This window comes from Poecile atricapillus, chromosome 5 (assembly GCF_030490865.1).
Source record: "Poecile atricapillus isolate bPoeAtr1 chromosome 5, bPoeAtr1.hap1, whole genome shotgun sequence".
In the NCBI taxonomy this organism is placed as follows: domain Eukaryota; kingdom Metazoa; phylum Chordata; class Aves; order Passeriformes; family Paridae; genus Poecile; species Poecile atricapillus.
The window spans coordinates 17,036,764-17,063,491 of NC_081253.1; the positions used below are offsets into that span (position 1 = coordinate 17,036,764).

At 34.2% G+C, this 26,728-nt stretch overlaps 1 protein-coding gene across 1 annotated transcript in view; it reads right to left on the reverse strand.

Moving 5' to 3' along the window:
- The window catches only part of LOC131579585 (prolyl endopeptidase FAP-like), a 36,147-nt gene that overhangs the window by 5,519 nt on the left and 3,900 nt on the right, over nt 1-26,728 (reverse strand). Inside the window, exons 3-22 of the mRNA XM_058839756.1 lie at nt 23,958-24,053; nt 22,024-22,118; nt 21,842-21,916; nt 21,603-21,655; nt 20,556-20,628; nt 19,858-19,978; nt 19,207-19,361; nt 18,034-18,137; nt 17,590-17,725; nt 14,684-14,728; nt 13,510-13,614; nt 13,354-13,424; nt 12,699-12,752; nt 12,244-12,368; nt 10,984-11,031; nt 8,002-8,100; nt 7,208-7,277; nt 5,800-5,994; nt 3,992-4,046; nt 1,537-1,636 (exon numbers count right to left, since the gene is read on the reverse strand). Coding sequence (XP_058695739.1) covers nt 1,537-1,636; nt 3,992-4,046; nt 5,800-5,994; nt 7,208-7,277; nt 8,002-8,100; nt 10,984-11,031; nt 12,244-12,368; nt 12,699-12,752; nt 13,354-13,424; nt 13,510-13,614; nt 14,684-14,728; nt 17,590-17,725; nt 18,034-18,137; nt 19,207-19,361; nt 19,858-19,978; nt 20,556-20,628; nt 21,603-21,655; nt 21,842-21,916; nt 22,024-22,118; nt 23,958-24,053 — 1,875 coding nt within the window. The remainder of the gene's footprint in view (nt 1-1,536; nt 1,637-3,991; nt 4,047-5,799; nt 5,995-7,207; nt 7,278-8,001; nt 8,101-10,983; nt 11,032-12,243; nt 12,369-12,698; nt 12,753-13,353; nt 13,425-13,509; nt 13,615-14,683; nt 14,729-17,589; nt 17,726-18,033; nt 18,138-19,206; nt 19,362-19,857; nt 19,979-20,555; nt 20,629-21,602; nt 21,656-21,841; nt 21,917-22,023; nt 22,119-23,957; nt 24,054-26,728) is intronic.

Sequence of the window (26,728 nt, forward strand, 5' to 3'; positions counted from 1 at the left end):
GGAATTTTCCTTTCCATCTTATAACTGTTCAGCTGTTATTAACACTCAGTCAAAATGGAGGGGGATGGGACAGCTTCTGACAAAAGACTATGGTCCAGAATCTCATCTGTGCATCTAAAAGAGGGCTGGACAGAATTGAGAAGTTCTAGGGGCTACTACATCCTCTGACATACTGATACTACTCAGAGACTTATGGATGTAACATCCTGTAGTTTTGCCCCTAGCAAAGCTTACCCCAATGGTAACATGATCTGTTTGCCAAAAAGCTATGACTCATGACTTCCTTCTGTTTCCTTCCTTCCTTAGTGGAGGTACATTTGCCTGTTTGGATTTTACAGGATGTTTTCAGCAAGATTCTTTTATTGCCGCCTGAAAATTCAGCTGATGTAGGGATTGCAATGATGCAGGTCTAATATTTTTGAACTTAAAAACTTCATTTGAATTGTGATGCTGCAACAAATTTTTATAACCCATCTTTTATTAAGGGACTTTTGCAAGAGCAGTTCTTTATGCCTGCATTCTGGAAATAATTTTGTGATCATGAGAAAAATGTCTTAAAAAAATCTTGATGCCAGTGAAAACACGAAGACTATGCTTCCTGTGTCATACAAATATTTTCCCCTTTGTTTGCAAAACACCATAAATACAAGGAATGTCTGTGCTAGCAGTCAGGGAAGGAATCTTTCCCATTTAACCAAAAAAATTTTTTCATAACCAAGACTCCTTAGAAAACGACCATATGCTAAGTAAATGTGTTCAAAGTGCTACATTTTACTCATTGAAAATATTCATGCCATGATTTTTTTTTTTACACTAAGGTTCCTTAACACCATGCCAAAAGCTTAACAGGTCGGCAAGTATGAGTATGTGCCTGCTTTATTCAGGAAACACAGGAAAGCCTTGGGAATATACTTCCAGTGTTGTTTCCTCTCAGCAGTTTGGAGCCCAATTCCATAAGCATAAATAAAAACATGTATCATAACAAAACAATACAAATTTTTTCAGGGAACTGAGAAACAAAGGGAAAAGCATTTAATTAAAAAAAAATATATCAAACACAATAATCCTTCTCTTTTCCACTGGTTTTTGGAAACAACTTTGCAGTCATCAGCAACACTGATTCCTGACACAGGTCATCTGTGGTGTCAGAAGCTGAAATGTACTCTGATACTGTTACTGGCAGATAAATCAGTTCAGCTGTTTCTGAATTCAGTGATAATTTCAACAGGATTTTTAGGCAGATCACTCCTTAATAGTAGTTTATTGAGAGGGCTTTGTATACTTACTGTTTCAGAAGTGCATATGGAATTATCCAGACATACCTTCTTTGTGACAAAGTCAGTTCCAAACTGCCAGTTGCACTCAGTTATTTTCAGCAAGAAAAACATTAAACTTAAGGTCTTAAAAGTTTTAAATCTAGGTAATTTGAATGTCTTTATGTTTCAAATTGCCAGTCTCTTGCAATGATTTAATTTAAGAAGTCATTAAATGCTACATCTTGCTTTCCAAGTCAGTATTTATGACAAGTTTCCATACCGTAATATTCCCAGCTAGAAACAGGAGCCACAGCCATTCCACATTTAAATACTCCACTGCCAGATCCAAGTGCCAGAGAACTTACATAGCCACCATAGGACTAGGAGGAAAGCACAGTTAGTTTAAAATTGCTAGCCAAGTATCATTCTGTTTTCTGAATCAGACTCATATAAATTAATTCCAAATTAACTCATTTGCTTTGAATGCATAGAGGACAAAGTAAGAAAAGGTTGAGGCTTTTTTGAAATTCGTTTATTGATATCAAATGTATCTGATGTAATTTCTTGTGAGAGAGATTAGACAATTTTATCAAATCACTTCTTTTTTTGCTACTTCTTCAATGTTTATCACAGGATACTGCTTTTATTACCACTTACAATCACCGAGAAATTTAATTTGGTAGCATCCTTCACAGTAATCTAACACAACCTGTAGCTCAAAACAGGGCTAACTTCAGATGTAAATGATACTGATCGCTGTTACATCCATAGCACATATCCTCTCTACTCAATCTGCTTCAACAGTGATCAATGTCGTCATATTTTTTTTCTTAAACCAAACAGAAACTTTTCTTTTGGCAGCTTGTTTTCTTTGCCTCTCACCCTTTCAAGGTACACCTCTAAGAAGAATTAGAGTTTTTTTCCCCTCCCTTAACAAATTACCTAGTTTTTGCTAAAGATTAGCATATTGCAGCAATCATCAGTACTAATATACTCACCTACTTCAGAATGGAGCCATTCCTCCCTACTGCCTGCCGCTGTTCCTAGTACTTTCTGGCCTGATTCCTCAAACTGGGATCCAGAAAGGAAGACTAAGTTCATGGCCGTAAGAAGGGTAGAGCAGTAAGTAAGTCTGGATATAAGAATAGGTCTCTGAAACTGAATGGGGCTAGTTGCTGAGACAGGAAAATAATATAAATAAAAAGCCTTTGGTTTGGCTTTCCACGGGATGTGGAACTGAGTTTGGAAAAACTCATATAGGGTCTTTGCAAAATAATGGGTTTCTGTTTACTTTGGAATGGAGGAAGGCATAAAAATATAATGTGTCATGAAAAATTCTGAAGATTACTTTAGAAGCATATTAAAGACTAATGGAAATAAGCAGAATTATTAAATTTTTCTTTTGTACAGAAGTTAAGTTAGTCCATCCTCTTGACTTTCCAGCTTGAAATGATAGTGAGGGATATAGTAGTAATTTGTAGAGTTTTTCCAACTCATTTGATTTTCTCATTTGATCTTTCAAAAGATCAGTCCACAAGGCTAAAAAGTAAGGGATTAGGATTGAGCAGATAAATATATTCAGTGTAACAGGCCGAGAGAGATTGGATTCGCAACCCAAATTGCTTTAGTAATTATTTAAGAGCCTTTGACATCTTGAAGAGTTTGGTGAGTCTGAAAACAAGTTCAGGCACACTTGCCAAGCTGCAGCCTACAAATAAGGAAACACCTTTCAACTCCTTTCAAATCTTACAGACCAATAAATGGTATAATAAATTGGAATTAAATTGGAAAAAAAGACTGATAGCCTTGGCAGTAGTGCCTTTATTTTAATATTATATCCACTACTGGAATACATTGTGTCCAAGCTCTTAGTTGGTTCTGGAAACACTGTGGTGAAATAAAATATGATGTGAATTAAAAAAGAAAACATTTTCTTGAGGCCTTAAATTACCTAATATCACTTTAGAATTATTCACTTCTAAGTGTTTGCATCACTTAATTTCACCATACGGTACCAATTTTATTCTGGTGTTACAGAAGTTACTGTACCAAAGCAACTTAAATATTGGTCGGTAGAAGCTTCAAAGATTTTAGCAGCTCTGCTAATGTGCTAAGATCAGGCAATACATCTGGCTATTAAAGGTTCTGGGAGCATTACAAAGAAAAATACATGAAGAAAAAAAGATGAAAAATAGACTGGTTAATAATTTGAAATGACTCCCATACTGTCCAATTTTTCCATGTCTTGGTGAAGCTGTCAGTGTTGTAAACCCCTCAGACTCAGATCCATCCCTGATGACCATTGCAAAGCCAGCCAAGTACACGGTGATTCAGGATGATGCAGGGGTCACATTTTCTGGTGAGAGACAGTCATAGGACTTTTCTCACTATTTTAATCTCAGCTCAGAAAGGACAATATTGGAATTTTGACACTATGCCAGTAAGTCCCTAAGTTAAAAGTAAAGCCAATTAAAATGTCTTAACAGTTGAAACAATGTATTAGATATGAGCTTTTCAAAATTCTCTCTTGAGCAGCCAAAGATTCATTTTTGGGGGCTTGAACTGTTGCAATTGCACGTATATAAGTACCAGCAGGATTCATCCCCTTTGGCAATACCATCACACAGTTGCAGAAGAAATTTTTTACATAGTTAAGACAGAACCAGAAAGAACAATAAAAAAAAAATATACTGCAGGATAATTTAAAGATAGATATAAAAACTCCAATGACTTACCCAGCCCCATATTGCTATTCGTTTCTCATCAATAAAGCCCATTTCTATAAATTTTCTGTGGAAAATAAAATCACAGAAATAAATGCATTATTACAAAAATTGCTAGTACAATAACAAATTAGCAAAAAATAGTTTTTATTTCACTTTTTTTTCCAGATATCCCACCAATTTGAGCAAACTTACAATGAACATAGCATATCTGATTTCTACAAAGTATCAACTATTCAATCAATAGGTGTTGAAAGGGAAGAAGAACTTTTCCTGAAAGAATAAAAAAATACTAAAATGAATACTTTTGTCATAATAATTTTTGTTCCAGTGGATGAGGATAATTTTCATTGCTTTAGGTGCCAAACATTCAGACTTTATTGTGCAAGATACTCAACATACTGATGTCACAGTGAGTTAATACTTTGATTTCTCAAGAGGAACAGTATCAATTTCTGAGGAGATTAGGGATTCTCTGTAGAAATAAGTTTTTATGTGCCTGAAAAGTAAAAAGCTCTTTAATAAAAAAATAATAATGGAGGAATCATCTACTAACACTCCAAGCAGGTAATAAGCTTGAAATGTATAAAAGGTGCAAAACTTCTTATGCTCTCAAGAGTCAAGCAGATCAAAGAGAACCATAAATATTAGGTTTACTACAAATATCCTGCATCAGAATGTGGAGACTGTATTTCTAAAGATGTATTAGCAACAGCAAAGGAAAGAGGATGAGACAAAAGACCACAAAAGGTTGAGAGTGACAGATAAACACAGTAAGTTCAGATACATATCGGGACATATAGTAGCCTTATTTACTAGGACACATCCAAGTGAAGTGACAACACCCAAAATGGGATACTATATGGGTGGGACAGTTAGAAAAGCCAAAAAATTATTCAGTTTTGTTATATTACTGTCTTAATCCCTGGGGCTCCACCTACAGTAAAAGCCCCTCCAAGAGCTTCCCACTAGAGTATAGAAGCTCTCTGAAAATCATGCATCTTAATCCATGTGTTAGCTCAGGAAGATGGAATGCACTACATTTAACTGAATAAAAATTTAGTCTAGGTGCTGACAGAAAACTTGGAAGTGTGAAGTCTGAGGTCATTTTTTCATGGCTTGTCTCAGCAGATTTTGCAATTGCAGAATCAGTTTAGGTTCCCTCTGATATTCTATGTCTGAGTGACGATTCAGAATAATATAGAACCATTCTTGTGATATTTTGAAGTATGCCACTGCTCCTAAAAGTTTCAAGATAGAAAATAAAATAATAGAATAATAGAAAAACTTGACATGATATACAGCTATTCTGTTTCATTTGTCACTGAAAAGGATAATGGTGCATTTATATTTATAACATTGAGGAGGAAATGAATTATCACAAAGCAGAAAGAGGAAGGAACAGATATCCTCCTCACACACACTTATAAGTACAGGCAGTGCTCTCAAACACGCAGAGAAAGCTGTGAAAACCTGGGTTGCTACACCAAATTTCCAGCTAAGATACCTCTCACCACTAACAACTGTTACCTAAGTTACCTCTCACCACTGACAATTGTATTTCTTTAGGTTTAGGATTGAAACCTCTAACGATTCTCTTATGCAATGCAAGTAGACTTAGTGGTATATGGACTTAATATACCAGAAAAAACCTCACTGATGTCATGCAAACACTAATATTTTATTTTTCCAAGTGTTTTTGTCTTATGTCCTAGAGGCCTCAGGTCGTCAAAAAAAAGGCTGAGAATTAAATATTTCTTTCACCTTACTACTTATTGGTATGCAAATAAAACAGCTATACAGGGAGATAATCTACTTACTTAACTGCTGAGATTTGGTCCTCAACTTCATAAACTCCAAGTCTTCGATATACTGCATGCAAAATCTTGTCACCTTGATAAGCTGTCCCTCTGCCATCTACCAGAGCAACAATAATTCCCTCTTTGCTTGAAAGATAGGTTATCCAGCTAATGCTAAAGGTTTCCTTTACATTCTGACTGCAAGGTCCTCCATACCTGAGGATGTAAATTCACACATTTTCAACTCATATTTACATATTTATAAACAGTTATTGGACGCTGGACTATAGCTATCAGTACTGATAACATTTTCTCCACACCTATTTTGCTACATGACTGTGGTTCAGAGAGCTCCGTAAACAAATTTTCTATTTTCATGTACAATTATTTTCATGTAGTTATGAGATTTTGCTATATAAAATCTATTTTAATAATTTAAGTCTTTTTCCTAAGGCAAATAATTAGTTTTAGCTCAGACTAAGTAGTACAGTATCAGCTGCTTGTCCTAAGGGGAATCCTTGGAAGACCCATCCCTCAAAGATTCAATTCTTTGTTCTCTCCAAATTCCTTAGGACTAATAGCCCTTTTTGGTGCTTTTCTGCTTTTTTGCATTTGATTTCCACATGCATCAGTAATGCCAAAGAAAAGAATAAAAAAAATACAGCTCCTTACACTTTTTGGCTATCCACAGATGTTATTTGTTTCAGTAGGGAATATCATGTGCCGTTGGAGCTGCGGGCAGAACACACCCCACAAAGCTGACCAATACAGAGACACTCCTCATGAGAATGGCCTAATGCAAATTACACATTTGACCTCAAGGACAGGACTCATCTGCTCTAAACTTCAAACAAACCTAGCATTTTTGGACCTTTGGATCATCACTGGTTAATAAAAAATGATGTAAAGTTTATTACACCCAGTCAGCTCTCCTTTCTGCATCTTTTTTTCTTTAATTTTTTTTCACCACTGCAGTTTTCATTGCCTTTTCTGCCTGCAATAAATTATGTCAAATGCTCTTAACAAGCAAGTCCACATGACTTAGTTTTCTTCTTAAAAAATTAAGCAGGCTCTTGTAGTTTTTCATATTAGAAAAGCTGAAATCAATACTTTCAGACTGTCTCACGATAAATAGAAGCAGCAACAGAGCTAAGATCTACAAGGAGGAGCCCACATGATTTTAGCCTTTCTCTTTCTGTGAGAAAGTAATCCTTACCACGCAAAGATTAACATTAAAATCCTTATCGATCTCCATTGGGATGAATTACTCTTCCAAAAATGTATTGAAAAGAACCCAACAAACTAAACAGAACTATGTAGTTTAGCTTTTGCTTTATAAAATGTTGCAAATGTTACAGGTTTTGTTAAATTAGAAAAAGTATGTTTTCTAACAAAACAGCAACATTCAAACAAAGGAAGAGCTACATACACCTGAATAAGCAGAGGGTACTTCTTTGATCTGTCGAACTGTGGAGGTAGAAGCATTTTGTACCACAGAGCTAGAAAAGACAAATTAAAATTAGATTCTTAATGGCTGAAATGATTCCTCTAGGCATAATCCAGAACCTGGTGTAACAGTATATGAACATGAATCAGCACATAGTACACAACGCACGAACTGTGAATCACAGAGCTGATGCAATTAACTGTTTCTATTGAGCTATTGAAGAACAGTTTTGAAGAAAGACACATTTACTTAAATTTAGCTATGCATTAAATTATTACTTCACAAAAGTCAAGGTTATCAGTTTCTCCAGGTGCCTAGAAAAGCATAACTGTTTTAAGATTATCAGATATTAGTTTTGGAAACTTTACACTGATTTTTTACCATGGAATACTATTGGTAAGTTACTACTAAAAAGAACAGTGCAAGCAAGTCAGTATAATGTGTAACACATGAACAGCAGTTTACATTTCTCATTTTATTACCAAAATATTATATTGTTTTTATTTAAACAATATTTAAACTCTTCTCCAATAGTATTAAAGATTTTTAAAAAACTTGTGTTGTGAAACAAATGTATTTTAACTACTATTTTACTGAGAGATACCCTGAGGCATGGACAAATTAACTGTTATTGAACAGGGCAGAACCAGGCCTCTTCTTCCCTATCTGACTGGCAACTTTGCTCTACAGAAAGACAATATTTACTATAGCAAAATTAAGGCAAAATATTACAATGGTAAGAATAAAAAGGTACAATAAAGATGTGTAATTCTTACTTATACCATCCACTTCAAGCTTATTAATTTCTTCTTTTGGCAGTTTGATCTCTTGCAAAGCAGACTGCAATTCCCAATTGTCTTCCAATACTCTAAGTTCTAAGTAAAAGAAATGCTCAAATTATTAACAGATGTATTGTTAATTTCTCTTCAGTAATTAAGATTCCTTTCCTTTGCGTTATTAGAACAGAAAGGAAATCTGTGAATTTTATAAGCAGAGCAATGAAATCCACTCAGACACTTCTAATTGGGCTTGATCACATAGCTAAATGAAAGAAAAGCACTGGTATTGCAGTGCACAAATACTCGTTAGATTTTTATAGGATGTACATTTTGCAATGCAAATCATTTCACATGTTGCCTCTGAGTGTTAGAGTCCCGCATGTTAAGAAGAAACAGCTTTCTCCTGCAGATCCCTCATCCCAGTTTTGTAAAATGGGGGAGATAGAAATGCAAAATTCGTGGCACTGTGCAAAACACAGTCCTGTATCTCCTCTCTCGCTCATCAGACTAACATCAGTTTAACCTCCAAGACCTTTGGGTAGTGTGGTCAAGCACACAATCCTAAGGGAAAATCTTGTTTCTGGAAAATGCAGGAAATTCAATTTCTCAAGGAGTTATGGCAAAGCTTCATTCAACCACTTTGTATTTGTACAATACAAAAATACCAGCCTTACCATCTTACTGTCCTTATTACTGCTCACTTTGTAAACCTTTCTTTCCTTTTTTTTTCTTTTAAAAATCTAAACTGTACCAACATTTACTGTTTTACTTGCTTTAGACCAAATTTACAGTTACATAATTTAAAAATTACTGTTTAAAATTTAATTAACTTACAGGACAGACTGCAGAACTGTTTATTATGAATCCACTGGGTCTTGTTTATTTATGTGTTTTCCCATGAGTAGTGAGGGATGAAGAATATTGGAAACATAATGGAAATCTGTGACTTTTAGCTTCTTAGCTTCACTTTCAGAATGAAAGAACTTTTTAAAACTGCAGGAGATTTTTCTTTTTTTCCTTTACCTTTCCCTCCTCCTTGTTTCTGGAAACATTCAAAAAAGTACAAGAAGTATTCTTCTCTCAACATATATTGAGCTAGGTAGTGCTTAGGACATGCCAGAAATATAGTACTGGAATTTGTTCTTTCAAAGTACTCTTGACAAGTTTTGCAGATTCAAGTGATTTTTTTATGGCTGAAAGATCATCCTGCCTTTGGATGCTCATGCAAACTTAGCTGAACCCTTTTCCAATCCTTCCCCTCAAAACTCTTGAAATTTCCCCATTACCACAACTGAATTTTAGGCATCCTGGAAGGAACTTCCAAACTGATCTATGTCAGTTTAACTGTCTCCTACTAAAATTCATGGATGATATAGTTTTAAAATGCTGCCAACTTCCATGAAAATGGTTTTACTAAAAATAGTTTTGCACCACAGAAGAGATTATGAAAGCAAGGAACTGAAGGAAAATTAATTCAAAAAAGGTAATGAAGAAGTCAAAGAGAAGCCTGAATTTGTTTTTATTCCTAAGAATAACAGCACAGAAGAGGGAGGCATGATGAAACCAGTGGTGAAAATCCATTACAGGAAATTGTTCTCTGCTGCAGAGAGGTTAAGAAACACATACCTGCAGTTGGGCACTCAGTTGCATTTCAAACAATGCATAATTTCATAAGATAGTAGAGGCCCTTTACATAAAAGGTAAGAGTGAATCAGGAAAAACAGAGAGCTACAACAATGGATCAAATATTAAAAAAAAAAATAAAAAATCCATGCATGCGCTGTATTTAAACCTTTAAATCTATTTAAACAAAAAGAAATACTAGAACACAGTGTTTCTATACCATAACTGCAATAGACACATTAGCCTATCCTTTCCATTTGCAAAAAAATTTAAGTGGTTATAAAATAAGATGTACCAACTACTACCAGAGTCTGAATAATATGATCTTGTAGTTCACTGACTTCTACATGAATCACCATGGATTAAGTTAGTTTAACAATATTGTGACATTTGTCTTCCTTATGCATTTGTGTGTCTTTTGGTCAGACAACACTCAGTTAACAGTGAGTTATCAATGCAGGCTGAACTGTAAGGACCTTTACAACCACCAGCTCATTTCCACTGATTATTGGGGAAGGAAGGGAATGCTAAATCACTACTGTTTATATAGAACCATGCTAGTTTTCATAACATCGCAGGAACTGAAGGCTTAAAGTTGGAGAAGAACTTTTAGGGAAAAAACAAGGAAGAAGAGAAGAGAAAGAAGAAGAGAAAGAAGATTCATTGCAGAACAATTAATATTTTCATAGTTAGAAAGTTCCTGCTTGGCTTGGTTGCAAACAGTCTTCACTAACAGGCTACTTAAAGAATAAAGGCTCTGAGTGTTTCTTGCTGAAAATCACACTTTGTATCAATAATTACACCTTGTCTGAAGCAGTTACTTGAACGGATCATCTGAAAGAGCTTCTGCTCTTCTCTGACATTTCTACTGATGGCTGAACAGGAAATCATTGATCCAAATTCTAATTAGTACAGCACAATAGGTCAAACTGTAAACCCTAAATAGTACACTATCGTCTTTTGTACAAGGTAGTGTTGCCTCATGAAAAAGAAAGTCTTGTGTTCATCCAAATGTGAAAAGAAATATAAATTTCAAAGTATTTTTTTCTACAAAGTTTGACTCAAATTTTGATAGATAAAGAGCTGCCCATGTTCATTTTATCTATAGTGTGTAAACAGGAAAAACAACAGGATGCTATAAAAGTGCTGGACTCAGGAATTGAGATAAATGCATTGGTGTGTTCATTCACATTTGGATTTTGGAGCAAATCGAGAAAGACACTAGTTATTTTAACACCAAACAAGATGAAAGGCTTCTTGATCACAATTCTAAGTACTGTATTAGAAGACCTTCATCTGGATTAGAGGTAAAGGAGTATACCAGTTGCTCAGAAATAGGCAGTATGCTTGCGGTACCTCTATCACCACGATTCTCAAAAAGAGTAGAAATGGGAATCCCAGGACCTGTTGAAAGAATGATATAAAGTCAATTTACAGTCTGAAGCTGGAATTTGGTGATGCAGTATGTATTACATTAGCATTGATAACTGACAGGAGTTAAAGAGCTCAAAGTTGATGCAGAAATCTGAATCTTCTCTGCTGTATAACTCACTAGTCCCTGCTGCAATACATAAGGCACTGTGTGTACAAAGACTTGTATATATACAGGCATTGCTTAGCAAACATAGTAGAAGCAACTTTAAATCTACTAAGGCTTCCTCCCTAGAGATGAAGTGACATCTAGTTAATACCTGAGATGTGATTACATAAGGTGAATGCAGAACTAACAATGTGAAATATTCTTCTGAGAACATGTCACATTGAATTTGTGAAGGTGAGTGCCTTTCACATGGTGACGACCTTACTGACTATTTTGTGCAAGAATGATTGAAAGGTGTTGTTATTTGCTACATTTGCTTCTCTGCTCAACAGAAGTTCTAAGGAACTTTTCAGCTGATCAGTCAGTGCAGAATCACAAGAAGAGTAAACTTTATAAGAAGTACACAAAAGGAAAACCTTGGATAGCTTTCCTCTTTTATTTAGATTGCAATATCACTGTTTTTTGAGTATAGCAATGAATGAAACCTCAGATCACTCAAGCCACCTAATTGATCACAAAGAAGTTAAGACTTCATTTAATACTTGTATCTTGCACATGGATTCAATGGTCACATATCTTGAACTGAATTTTTCTTAGATCAGTTATTAGAAATGTTTTCAGGTGCTAAATACCCAACATTTATGGCTGACACAGGTCTTAATTTCAGTTGGGAAACAGAATAAAGTAGTTTCTCACAGCTAACCTTGATCACATAAACTGAAAAACAGTACATGTTTATAAATCCTGCTCTGGCTGCTGCAAGAAGAAAACATGGCTCTCATGAACTGTTTTAAAATCTGTTTTGTGACATGAAGGACATTCACATATTTGTTTTTAATTCTCAAAATTCCAAGCTTTTTGTTGAAAAAGTAAAAAAATCCTTAATATATCCGTATTTACTGAAACATCCTCACAAAATTTTTGAACATTGGAAGTCTCTTTCTGGAAGTATTTCCTGGTTATTGTGAAATTTCTGTGAGCCATACAAAAATCATTTGGGATAATCAGTATTAACTACAGTGCTGATAAATATTAAAGAATAACTGATTAAATGTTTGCTCCCATGCCATACATACCATAACAGATCAAGGCATAATACGTAGAACGTTCACTGAATCTTGCTGTATAATACTGACATCTCTCTTTCCTTAAATTGCAAGTAATGCATTGTTTTCTCATAGGTTTACTTCCAGTGCTAATTCTAGAGAAAAATCAAATCAAGCAACTGTTATTTTGCTAAAATTACCTTTACATGTGTCTGTCTCATATTCTTGAAAGCAGGTCCTGTACTTTCAAAAAAGTTAATTTAAAAATAAATGCCTGGTGTTTTTATTAATTTTTCCCCAAGGCTATATTTAAAAGTTAGACGTCATTTCTCTTCAATTGTCAGATAGAATCTGAGGTTAAGATTTAGTTAAAATAGCTTGTGAAATTACACATTAAACAACTTAAAACTAAATTTTTTTATTGACAAATCCAGAGACATCTTCTATTAACCTACTATCATTAAGATAATGTTGATGACACTTACTTGTAAATATTCCTTCTTCCTGGATAGCCTTCAAATTCATTGCTTGAATAGAAACTGCAAATTCATTTATATGTTAATAAATAATCCATAAAGTGATGACCTACGAACGAGCATCAAGATGAAAAGCCGTCTTGGAAGTTAATTTAGACTTTTTGAGATTTCTGCATGTGATGGAAGAGTAGTTAAGCTTACATACCTTTCACCTTAATAAATCTTTGCTTGGACTATGATTAGGTGACACATAAGCTATATAAATAGGATCTCTATCTTAATTCTCATGAGCTAATCTCTCCAATTATGTAAGATATTTCTAGCTATACAGTAAGCTGAATGAGAGATCATAAAATTACAAGTAACTGCAAATTGAGTGAGGGTTAACAACATGATTAAATTAAGTGTTTTTAAATAAGCCTCTCTAGGATGGGTGATAAAAATAAATAGAAAATTGAGGGCAATTTGTAAAGAATCTTTCATAAGTAAATTGTATTTACAAACATATGCAGTGCCTTAGCATATACAAATTTGTTGTGGATGTATTCAGAAAAAATAAATTAATTATAAATAATTATAATCTGATGAGTCAACAAACGGTGTTCAAATGATTGTGTTGCTTTTACTGACAACACTCATAACCTTTTTTCTTCATGACACTTACATTGCATCATTTGTTACTCTGAAAATATATATTGCCTCCCATTCTCCACTTGTAACTTGGATTGCATTCTCCTGTGTAGCAAGACATAAAGGTTACTGAATATTACAGAATTATTTCAGGACAGTAGATTAATTTAGAACACTTTGCTTGACTTACCACAGAGCCATTGATGTAATGAATGTGCTTATAACCATTTTTGTCACTAAAAATTTTGTAGTATGAACTGCTGTCTGATGTAAAATATGGTGCAGAAACAAAGAACTGAAACAACAGAAGAAAAATAGTAGATGAGACATAAAATTGTCCAAGCTCTTTAGCAGATTTTATTTCACATATGAAAAGTAACAAGACTATTCAGTCAGCTCAAATGGGACAAACTACTTTGCACAAGTTTGTACCTGTGATATTCAATCTCCCCATAGATGTTACAATTTCTGTAAAAAAAAATCTCTCATCAGAACCTCAAATGAAGTGTAAAAAAAAAAAGAAAAAAGAAAATAATCAAGTAAAATAACTAATCCTTGTAAATATATGATCTTCACATTAAAACATCACTTAAGGGACAGTGCACTGAAAATTGAAGTGTATTGTTAAGTCCACTGCAGGATATTCAGGCAGTGTGAGGTTCACACTTGATTCTGTTAACTTCCCCTGCCTGAAAGTAAATATAAGCAACACTACATATTCACTGTTGGACTATATGACTGTAAATACTGATCTCATGCTCTTACAATTTCCTTGTAGGTTTGTTTTTACTGCAAGTTTCCAAAAGCATATGGTTGTCTAGGGTTACTGGGCAGAGAAAACATCTTTTGCTAAGAGTTAACGCCAGAGAAGTATCAGCTGCCATTCTAAGTGGGGTATCTTACCTTGAAGGTTCCCTCCTAGCTGAAGATGTGAAGCACCTGGCACTAAAACTGTTCTGATAGACAGGTTTTATTCTTAAGACACCATGATAGCCCATTTCATCCCTTGTGTTAGTGCCACCAGAGGAATTTTACATCTATTCTTAGGCTCCAGAAAGCTTCTAAGGATTACACTGCACTATAAATCTATCTCCTTTCATTACTTTCCTCCCTTCATTAATTTCCGTCTTGACCAACTTTCCTGTCTAGTCAGTTGGTTGGGACAGAAATAGGTTTTTAAATTTAGAAAGCAGGTAGCCAGATACTACCTCTAGCATAGCATTAAAAGTCTCAGTCTTACAGTGCAACAAATCTAAGCAGTGCTGTATGTCTCAGAAGGGTGCTTCATGTTTCAAAACACTGATGGGAAGATGCAGGAAGCTGTAGCTAACTGAATTAAAATAGAATACAACAAGAAAACCTACTCCGCCTGCCCATCCTGTTTGACTCTCTTCTATGTGCTGTTGATTCTGAAAAACAAAAGCAAACATAAGCTCTTTAGTGTCTCTTTAAGAAGATTGAGTTTATGGAGATTCTTAATCTTCAAATAAATCAGTAGCTGCCTATAAAAAAGAATTTTAGAATATCTGCTATGAAGGTTCAGAGAGTTGGAGGTTTTCTAAGTAAATAACATTGCTGTATTAAAATCATTACATTAATAAACTTATTGTTTTTAACAGCTGTTATCAGACTTAAATAAAATTTAAAGCAATTATGCAACTTTTTCACTGAAAACAAGAATGAATAACTACTTTATCTCATTATTTTTTGGGCAAAGATCCAAGTAAAATAATATCAGGAATATTAATACTAAAATTTGATTTAGATTTTCAGATGGTTTTTATTTTCTTTGATTTCAGAGCTGTGATGTTGATTTACAGCAGTGGATGATGTGACTACTAGGCATTCTGAGACTATGAATATAAATTTAGAAGATCTTAACTCCTTGTTGTTAAAGCTGATTTGGAAACAGACTTACATTGATCATGAATGATGCAGCTAAAGGTGCTTTTACATTTGAACTTACGTTTTGCTTGTAGAGGTTCTAGCGATATATTAAAAAATTCGGCATTCAATCAATGTAATTATTTTTTAATCTTGTGAATTTTTTCTTTATATTGTTCATTCAATATAGTTTGTTTTTTTCACAGTCTGAAATGAATTGAGTAAATTTTCTTTCTAAGAATATGATCTGTATTTCTTATCTTCAACATAATCTCATTACTATTTTAAATCACGTGCTCTCCCTTCTAACAAAATCCCCACAAAGCGACTTGAGGAAAAGTTGCAGGTCCTTGTTCTTTAGAAGACTATTTAGTACTTTGCAAGGGCTCCACTGAGCAACTAAGTGGAAAGATGGATTTTACTCCAAGATAATAAAAATAGGATGTATTGTTTTATATCTCCATTCTAACAGTATTTTCCTTTCTTTAAATTAAGACGCAGATCTTGATGACATAGTACATTAGGGATATATTTAACTTCTCCCATTTGAGTAGTCTCAATTTCACAAGGCATGTCTACGTTTTATTCATATGAATAGTTCCACTGCTCATATTGGTTTCTGTGGTCTAGTCACATGAACAAGAGTTGAACATGTGAACATTTCTGATGAATCTACACTTTAGGAAAATTATGTAGATTATATTTTATTATTATTTTCAAATACATAAAACATAGCACATCTATTGTACATTAGAGACTCAATACAATCTGAATTCAACAAGAGAACTGTTTTTGCCAAAGGAAATGTTCAGAGATATACTTTCTAATGGCAAATAGAGCTAATGCAGCAGTCCCATCTGTTCACACTCCTTCGATTGGCCATTTGTGCAAACTTTAATGTGATAAAAGCATTGTATCACTGTATAAATATAGAATTATAGAAACGTCAGTAGTGACTCCATAAATAAGGTTTCATGGAGAAATGCAATTAAACAAGGATCATGAACACAGTCCTGAAAGATGCTAATTGGTCTGGTCTGGTCTGGTTCCAGCAAAGCAATTAAGCACATGCTTAATTTTAAACACATAAACAGTTCTACTGAAGTAAATAAAACTGGTTATGTGCTAAAAGTTAAGCTTGTGTTAAAGTACTTCAGTGGATTGTGGTAGAATCCTAGAAACCTTATATATTTTCTTCTTTCAATTAAAATATACAATTATTAAGATATAGCTTACTTGGAAGTAAGGTAGAGTTTCAGTGTTAATGTACCTATAAAGTGGAACAATTAGGAAATACAGCAAATGCTGCATTAAACATGATTTTTTTTCCTAATAAATTACAATATTTCTCTGTAGAATACTACTTTAATTACAATGTTTTTGAAATAACAGGACCTTAAATTCCCTTTAAGTTTGCAACAATTTTCACGTTAAAGGGGAGTAAAAATTATTTTCAGCTTGAAAAGGCTGTGTCAATAAACTCTGAATTTATAATTGATCAGTTATACAGAATGCTTTTATCAACAGTCTTCCCTTTTATTTCCCATTAGTTCAAGGTTTCATCTAATGTTAGTTAGTTTTAATACGGTTTCTGTACCATGAACCAACAAGACAAGCCAAAAGCACCAATACGAGAAGACAACAAATGAGATCTTTGTACCAGAGTTATTGAAATTCAGGGTTGTCTTTACTTCAGGATCTATATGAATTTATCTGTGTGTACACCTTTCAGGCTTTACAAAGCTCTGTTCTGTTCAGCAGAACAGAGTCTTCTTTCCCAACTGACTAAATCACAGAATTACATATTGAAACCAAATGTAGTTACTGTTGCAATTAGCCTGAAGTTTTCTTTTCAGATCTGATTGTATTTCTGAAAACTTGCTTGCCGTCTAGAACTGTATGATTTGATAAAAGACAAGAATTTCTTCTTCCAGAAAACCTGCCTTACTATTAATGTGTATGTTTTTTCAAATAATCTATCATTCATCTAAAAGGACATTATTTAGTTAGACTTAGTATGGAATTTCAACATGGCATAATAATATTTTCTTTTAAAAAAATACAGATCTTATATGGTTCCACTTCTGAAGATATTAACACAAGAAGGAAATAAACATTACTGAAAGCCTCTCAATAGTATTTTTCTGGTGGTGGTGGTGGTTGTTGTTGTTTTGTTTGTTATTTAAGCTTCACAAGGAAAAAATGTGATTTTATTTCCTGGAATAATTAATATTTTTCATCCCTCTTCCAGCAATTAAAATGTATCATGAGAAAGGTATCACTACTAGTAAAAGATTATTGTGATAAATCACTGTAAAATATAATTAGGGCAGGGATTAACAAATGCTAATTTCAATAATTTTAGATTTGTTTCCAACTTCATTACCTCTGGACAATCCCAAGTATTTGAATGCTCTTTGAAGTCACAGATAGCTAAGACTGAAAAATTCTGTATTCTCTTCAGCCACTGCACACAGATTCGAGTATCTGTTACCCAAGTAAGCCAAGTAAAATAGTGATCACTGAAATGTATAAAAAAGGAAGAAATGATGGTTATTAAAAAACAGGAGTATGGAAACATTGCTACTGATTGTATCCCCCACATTGCTCTTAGGGTACTTTTTTATCCTTTTTAAAAATGTATCACATGGGTAACCAAAATAAAAATACAGTATTTCTAGTTAGCTTCTGATCCTTCTAGGAGTTTAATATGGCAGTACACTCTTAGAAAAAGTATAACTCAGAGGTTCAAGTGCTTAAAACAAATAGACAAAACCTTTTTTTTTTTTTTTTTTTTAAATAAGAAAAGACATATTTGAGGGCACACTACCTGGATGCTATGACTGCAGGAACTGGCATCTCCTTAGGACCAAATGCGTCAGGGTTAATAGTGTCTACAATAAACACTTTAACAGTAGGATTTTTAGCTCCAGCCTTCAAAGAAAATATTTTAGATTATTAAAACCAGGATCTGAATAATTCAGATTGAGGAAAATCAAAGCACTTTTTGCAGGAGGCAAGTTACAAAATATGAATTCAGTTGAGTGTAATAGAGAAAATGGTCTTATAAGTTCTCAGAGTGACACTGCAGCAGTAGTACATACTTAATTTTGTATCACTGCATATATAAAGAAAACCTTTTAAATGTTTGAGTTTAGTGCCTCTCTCTACAGAAAATGTACTTCATGAGAACCATTGCTCTGTTTTGTGGTTCTCTGCAACACACTTTAAACTGATTTCAGCATAAAACTTCAGTTTATTCACATGATTGCAAGTGCTGTTTGATATCCCAGCAGGGAAATGGTTGCTTAAACTGATTTCATGGTTGCTTCCTCACTGCATACGTTAATGTTTTTTTTAATTCTTCTCTATGTGTGGTCTAAACGATCCAGATTTACTTTAGAACTGTGACCCAGCTGACAGGTGAGCAAATTCTTAAGATACATTAACATGATCCCTTGAAATCATGTGAACATGATAAGAGTCAGGAGAGCTCTCTAATACATGCTGAAGAAACGCCAACCCAAAACCTTATTGCCTTAGATCTGACACTGGAAAGCAATTAAAATCCAAAGCCCCTTGAGATCAAAAAGCACTATGAAGTGTGCAAATAAAGTGAAGCTGCCATAGCCTTTATTTTAAAAATAAAAAATAATTTAGTCTCATAATTTATTTACTATGATGAAAAATAACAACTGCATACTTTACACACCAGAATAAGTAAACTGAATTGAAAAATATTACGGTTTGAAGCATGCTAATGTACTTTTGCACATGCTTTTTACCTATGTGAGTAATTCCACTTATTTCACTGTCATTGTATTTAAAATTTTGTATGTTTGTATGTACAGTTTTTCAGCACTTAGACCAAGCTTTTTTTCTTTCATTTAAGTCACAATGGACTTAACCATGGTAATACTTAAGGGATTAAGCACAGTTAATTTTCTCAATGTTATAACTCATTTCTCAGCAGAAAAGAAGTCAAAATAATGATAAAACATACCTTTGGGTATGGGATAGTTATTTTTCTAGGATACTGGTCCTCACCAAAATATGAATATTCAATAACTGGTATGTCAGAATCATTAAATTGTACGTATGCTAAATATCTTCCACTTGGAGACCACCACAGTGCATATTTTGTTGCTAGCATCTCCTCTGAGGAAATAAAAATAGTTTATAACTGTAATCTACTTTCCAATCTATTTTAGGATTCTACTCATCAATCTAGTCACATAAAGACAGTTACACAAAATAAATAACATCAAACATCTCAAAACATGCACACAGATCCCACTTAACTCAGGGATTTTCATGTGTGCATGTTTTTTAAAATTTTTTTGGATGCACTGAAGTGCCAAATTTTCACTGAAATTAAAACTTTAAGTCTTAATTCCCAGTCTCTGTCTTTGCACTGGAAGGAGGACAACTTTGTAGAGTTCTGATACAGTTTCAATAATAAAGACTCAGGATTTTGCTTATATGTTATGAATACAAAATTAACACGTTGTACAGCAAATCCAATATGGAAAAGAAACAATCCTTAGGGCTTAAAAAAAGAGTATCATCACAGATATTTTAAAATGGATTGTGAAAATCAGAACCAATCTAAACAAAGCATTTATCAGGTTGTTGCCTTTCAAGATTTTCTTACCTTCATAGACCCAGTCAGGAATCCCATTAAATATTTCATTCTGTTTTCCATCACTAGTTATTTTAATTGGTGCCTCTCTGGGACTTTGTTTCAAATAGATATCATTCTGATATACATATACCTAAAGTCAAGAAAGTGTTTTTTTTAAGAGTACAGGCTAATAGGATTAGGGCAAGATCTTCTGCAGTCAACACTCCTACGTTACACAAGCAAGACCTAATGAATACAAAATGGGAAAGAGTACACTAATAGCCCTTGTAAACTCTGCAGGAGTTGTTACTTCAGCAAATAAATTATACATTACAGGCCAAATTCTGTGTTAGAGTAGATTTTAAATATTACATCTATAAATCTCCATTTTAAATTCATGTGTTACACAGCATCAAAGGGAAACCAATTGATTTTCAGGCCTTGAAACTGCCTTTAATCTTATATAAAATTATGTTGGTCAATTCTGGATAGAGACTGGTAAGCAAACTGAAACATATAATGTACCTGAGAACATAGATTATTCTTCTATTGAGACACAGTAAAATCTGAACAAGTTAAAACTGTTTTCTTTGTCATTATTTCTCATAACCAAGATTAATAAAGACACACCTCTCAAAAATATGGCCTAATAAAATAAAAAAAGGCAGATAAATGTCTTTTATCCATACAAAGCAAATTCATTCTAGCACTTAATTATCTTTACTAACCAATTTGTGTCCAACGGGTGACCAGGATATATACTGAATTTTATGTGGAAGCTGATTTTCTGTTACAAAACCACTAAAAAAAGGAGAGAAGTTGAGATGGCTTTTTGTGCACAGTGCAAATGGATCATTATATTGTACATTAATAAAAAAGTCACAAAGTTATTTTCTAACTGCTTATCGTTTCTCGAGCAATGCACAAATGAGGCAGGCAGAGACATGCAGTTAACACGATGGTGTGCACCAGTGCTGGAAAAGGCTTACACATACTCCTTTGAAAATCTATTCAGCAGACTAAGAAGCCAGCCTTATCTCCTTCCAAATGCTGCACAATCACCTACAGTCATTTGCTGTAGCTGCAGTCTGCATTTCAGTCTTGGCAGGTTATTGGGAAATGTGAACTCAGCATACACTGAGGCAGGTGCAACAGCAGTACGTCCAGCACTCGCTGAGGATCCTAACTCACAAGCAGCACCTGTCCACTCACATTAGCTTACAGCAACCTCTTCCTCTCACCTTGAGCCAACAGCTTCCCAAGAATGATACTGCACAGTGCAGCCCCTGTTGCTCAGAACTAAGAAGCATTTGGTCACGCTGCTTCTTACAGCATAAAAAGGTGACTGCAGAGGCAGATGGCATCCTTTGGAGTCAGGTGGAAAGGGAAGAGGTTTGGGCAATTTTGGGAAAGAGTCCAAACGCCATGGGAGAAGCTATAGACTTCTGGGGAATGCAGGATGGGTTGTTACAAGAGTTTCAGGAAAGCTGAAGATTAGATCAATGTTAAAAAGAATAAATTAGTAGAAGGGGATGGAGACATAAGAGAATACTGAGAAGTGGAAATTTTATGGCATGGAATAGAAATTAATCCAGATGAAAAGAATGTATGATTTTTCCTAGAGAATATTTTTTTTTCTCAAGGAAACAACTAACCTTACAGGCAAAAGCAAAGCAAGTTGGTAGTCACATTACTACAGTTTTGGAGTGAATGCTTGCAAGAACATCATTACAGTGTATTCACCACAGCAATCTGTAAGAAAAATAAGGCCTTACCCATTTATGAGATCATAAATGTGATATGATGCTGTATAAGAGTATCTCCACAGCTGCATAAATGAAGTAAAAGTATATTATTAGCCTTGAAAAAGATAATCTACAAATAATCAGCTATCTCTTCACAGCCTACCCCTTTCTCAAGAAAGTACCAAGAAACATTTATCTATGGTAAACACAATCAACAAATTACTAAATAAAATTAAACACTACATTAAGAGCTATATTAAAATAATTACCTTTGAATAATTGCTTTCCAGAGCTATGAAATATTGGTCTGATGACATCACATAATTTGAAGCATTAACTTGTTTCTGAAAAATTAAGAAGTAAATTAGATTCTAGTCTCACACACTTTTAAACTGTAACTTGAAATACAGCTGCACTTTTCTGCCTTTTTATTAATTAAAAAGGTACGTACCATTGTGCTGTTTGTCATGATGGTGGTTGCATAATTAATTTCAACATTGTAAAGAATAATATCGTCTTCTGCAGACTGGTGAAGATATTCATTATCTTTATAAACAAGATAAAATGTGTGTTACCTTCCAGAAGATACTACAGAACAAATCGTTTATCAATGATTCACACCTCTTTTAAGGGTTAGGTTTTAGGCAAATATCTTTTGGCATCTACATAAGAATGTTTTCCTTCTAATGATGCTGAGGTACAGAGTTATCAAAAAACTGTCTTCAGGATTCTTAAGTACATTTTTGAGATTATACACTGCACTGAGGATCAACTATTTAACTTTAAAAATAAATGCCAGATTTTATTCCCATCAATGTCTGATCAAGAATGCCACTGACAGACCCATTAGAAAGTCAAGATCAAAATGTAAATGTTTTAAAGAAAAATATCTTTCCTTATCATTTTAACAGAACATTCTCATTTGTATATTCTGCAGATAACAGCAGTACCATGCAACTGACGGTGCATGACTCTACTCTTACTCACCAAAGACCTACAAAATGAGTGTGAGTGGGCTTCATTAAACATGCAATTTTCAATGTGTGCTCAAGATCTGAGCTATAGTTTGGTAGAGAATGAAAATCAGAATTTCAGTTTCATATTATTATTTTTACTGCTATGAACAGAGAGAAGGAATTATATATTTGGTGTAGCTAGAAAACAAAAAGTTAAAAAGCAGCCTGAAACATTGTGAATATGTTCATTTTTAGGAAATTAGATCACCCTTGTACCTTCTGAGCACTCTTGTGTGATTTGTGTAACAGTATTTGTGTTTAAAATCACCCTTAGGATGAGATATACAATTTTAACTCCTTGTTTCAGAAAAGAAGTAGACATATGGAATGCTGTAGGCATGACTATCTATGGAATCTATGGCATGACTTTTGTGTGAGATTTGTGACTGTTAAAAGGAAAGATAAGCCTAAGTGAGAAAGCTATAAAGAGAGAAGAATATTAGGTTTAGGTGATATGCTGCCTACATTCTTCAGACATTTAGACAGAATTCTAACAAACAGTGACATAATTTTTAAATCATACAAGTGATATCAACATACTTCAAACTGTTAATCATAGAATTGAACCACTGCAAGAAATACTTTGATTCTGTTCTAAAATTGTGGGCTAAACCAGCTTGGTGAGACTCTATGTGAATGGGCACTATGCTTGTTACTGGCAGAGAACAGTGCTTGAGGCAGCACAGAGATGGGAGTAGTATGAGCGCTAGAATGTAATCCAGGCTAGCTCCAGTCTTCCTGGGCTGTGCAATTCAATGATAACAAGAGCAGTGCTTCAGCCACACACAGACACATTTATATCAGCAGCAATTAACTTCATGTCTCCACCTTAAGGAACTCAGAAATTCAAATTTTTTTCTATGCAATATCCTGGAACTCAGGAATTTCAGAACTTCCTTAAATGAAATTAGAACAGCTGGCCTCATTGCAGAGCCAGGTACTACTGAAAACAAAGATCAGGGCCTGTAAAACAGACTACCTCAATCACTTCAAGCGGTAAGTGAAAAAGTGCTGCGAAAAGCACGAAAAAGAGATTGCTTAAGGAATGACTGACACATTGACAAATTTCTTTCACTTGCTGTAACGAATATGACAGTAAAAGAAATAAAACACTGAAGGCCTCTGTAAAATTATAGTTTATACTTGACTTAGACATGTCTGTTGAAACATCAAATACCTGGATTTTCTAGAATGACTGACAGAACAGTAAATTTCAACCATAAGTTTTGACTAACACATTGTTTAATTTCATAGTTAGCATTCATTCAAAGTAAAGCTGGAAGGAAAATACATTTCTCAGTCTGTGTAAACCAGTCTGGAAGTACATATTAGAAAGGCTTATCTATGTTTGAGAAAATGATTTACTTACCTGACACCCAATATGGAAAAAATGTTTTATATTGGAAGTTTCCATTCAAATAATCCTCCAATGTAAGAGCTCTGGGACCATCATCTGTGTTGACAACTAAGAATAAGACAAAAAGTTTATGTTAATGAAAAGAGGGAAAAAATTTATTAGTCCAGTGTTTTATTTTTTCTATATTTAGTGCCATGGAACAGTGAGGATATCACAGTCCTGGAGATATGCAAAGCACAGATGCAGCAGAAAGGAAAGTTCTCTGTTACTGTTCTGGTAAGGTCCTTTAGCCTCTGAAAGACTCATCTTTGGAAATGCAAAATTAACAAGACAAACTCATTTATTTCACTCAGACACATTTACCTGAAGACCTGTGAGTCCAAATAAGCCTTTTACACAAAAATGACAGATTAAAGGTTGTTTGGTATTTTTATTTTTTTATTTTTAAAGCATGGGTTTCATGAACTTGTAGTGGCAACTATTTTAACCAAGACCTCCACACGTTCAGCAAATGGTAAGCAACAGGATGTGCCTACAAACCCTTACTTCCAAATTTTTTCCATGCCTCATTACCCATTGTTAGAAGATGGCTTGCAAAATAATCACCATCTACATATATTTCTTAGCAGTCACATGAAAAACATCGATGAAGGAATGCAAGTAAAAATAACGCTGAAAAGTAATGAATGAGTGAACCCAAACTTGAACTTTTTATTTAATGCTGCAAAAGAAAATTGACAATGATTCTTGAAAGAAGACCGAAGAAATCAAATATTTGATTTCTAAGCAGGTCATATAACTGTATTAAAATAATGCAAAAAGTGGAGACTAGTTTTCAGGGTCTTGTCTGGCAATATTTTTCCCAAAGCTAAACAACTTAAGCTAGGGCATATTTTAAAAGAAAATTCAAGGTCAAATCAACTGGATAAGAAGAGGATTATGCTGTGCAGATCCTGTACAGAACCTGTGCAATTCGGAAGAGTGAGAGTAATCAAAATATTTAATCCTCAAAAGACACATTAACTTTTCTGATAAAGGCCAATGGTTAAAGTTCAACAGCATAATAATGGAAGCTTTCAGGTCTCGGCATTCTGAACACTATGCTTTCTCCTTTAAAATCAAAGGGATTTCTGCCAGGGTTTTCAGAGGTAGTAGAGATGTCACACTGCAGCTTAGTAGATGCTTGCCACTTCCCTTGTTTGTTCCTTCAGAGCTCTCAGACGACAGTAGATAATCAAGATGACTCATTGCTCTCAGGTTTCATATCATGCTCCATCACTTGCTCATTAGTTGCCCTCTCTGTTAAGATCACACTGACTTCCTGGGAAATGTTTCTTCATATTGCCTTCTATAGTACTCTGTAATGATAATACATATTTTCTTCTGCTAAGTGACTATTACTTCCTGTAGAATACACATGTCAGGTTGACTGTTGACACAAGCCTTGTCTGCACTAACACAGAAGAAAGCTGTCACAAGGAATAAAACTGAATGCCAATCCAGAGGCAAAAACCTGTCTGTATAAACTCTGAGCTAGCAATATGTCCAGAAAATATCCCAAGAAGTTCAATAAGAAGTTAATTCCTCCTGCTAATACTATGACTGCATATTACAGATCTTTGATATACTAAGAATAAATTTAGAAGATGGCAGATTATAAAAAAAATGCACAGAAAGTAATTCCAAAGAATTCAATTCTAGTTAAGTTGAATGATAATTACTTATTACCATCTCTCAGTTAAAGTTCTCTAAGTGAATAAGCTTATCAGCAAGATAAATCAATATTTCCAAGGATGTTTGTATAGAAAATTTGAAGTCCTTTTTGATACCCTAATCTGGTAAAATTACCGGGTTTCTTCTCTCATCTTAACAGACACGCTATATCACAAACTTCTCATCACTGATTTAATTTCACAGCTCTAATTTAAACCTCCTCTGTGTTAGCTATTTCAACTTTACATACTTAATATTCTGTGAGGATTTATTATGTCTACTGATATTCAAAATGTGCCCACTAAGACCCGTACTTCTACCACTGTACTAGAAAAAATTTGAACACAACATATTGTTATTGAACACAACTTGAGTACTTACAATTTTGTATGCTTGTTTTTAGGTAACAGAAGATAGCAGCAGCATCTTCACTAGTTCCCCACAATTGTTGCTGTTTCTCTCTTCTGTAACTAGAGACTTGTTCAATTACAGTATCTGAAATCTCTGCTCACAAACCAGACTCTAACATGGAAAGTACTTTACATATCTGCAGCACTCTATAGACATTAATTTGAATGGCTGTTGGTAGGCTTGCCAAACTCTTTCATTGTGGTTTGTTTCCTCTATGAAATAATTGGGAGGAAAAAAAATGTCCAGGGACAAAAAGGAAGCAAACAACAGAGCCAACCACAGAGACAAAAGCTCACCAAACTCCAGCTTTGCTTACTTCCCTTCACCACCCTGCTGCCTCAGTTTTAATCTTTTGTGGTCCATTTCCACTCATTTACAGGGTGCAGCTCTGCATTTTTCTGTGCACTGAATTGGTTATTTTGCTTCACAGTGTAAATTGCTTTATATATTCAATTATAATTACTCATTCATGCATTTGAGTGTATTGGACTTACATGTATAATTATAGTGATAAAAGTCTGTAAACGTCTAATAATTATCACTGGCTTTATGCAGATAGCTTCTCCTTTACTTTATTGCAACCCAAAACAAACACAGAAAGCAAAACTTGCAGTTATATTAAACTCAGATTAACTTTATGCACATCACTCCATCACTGT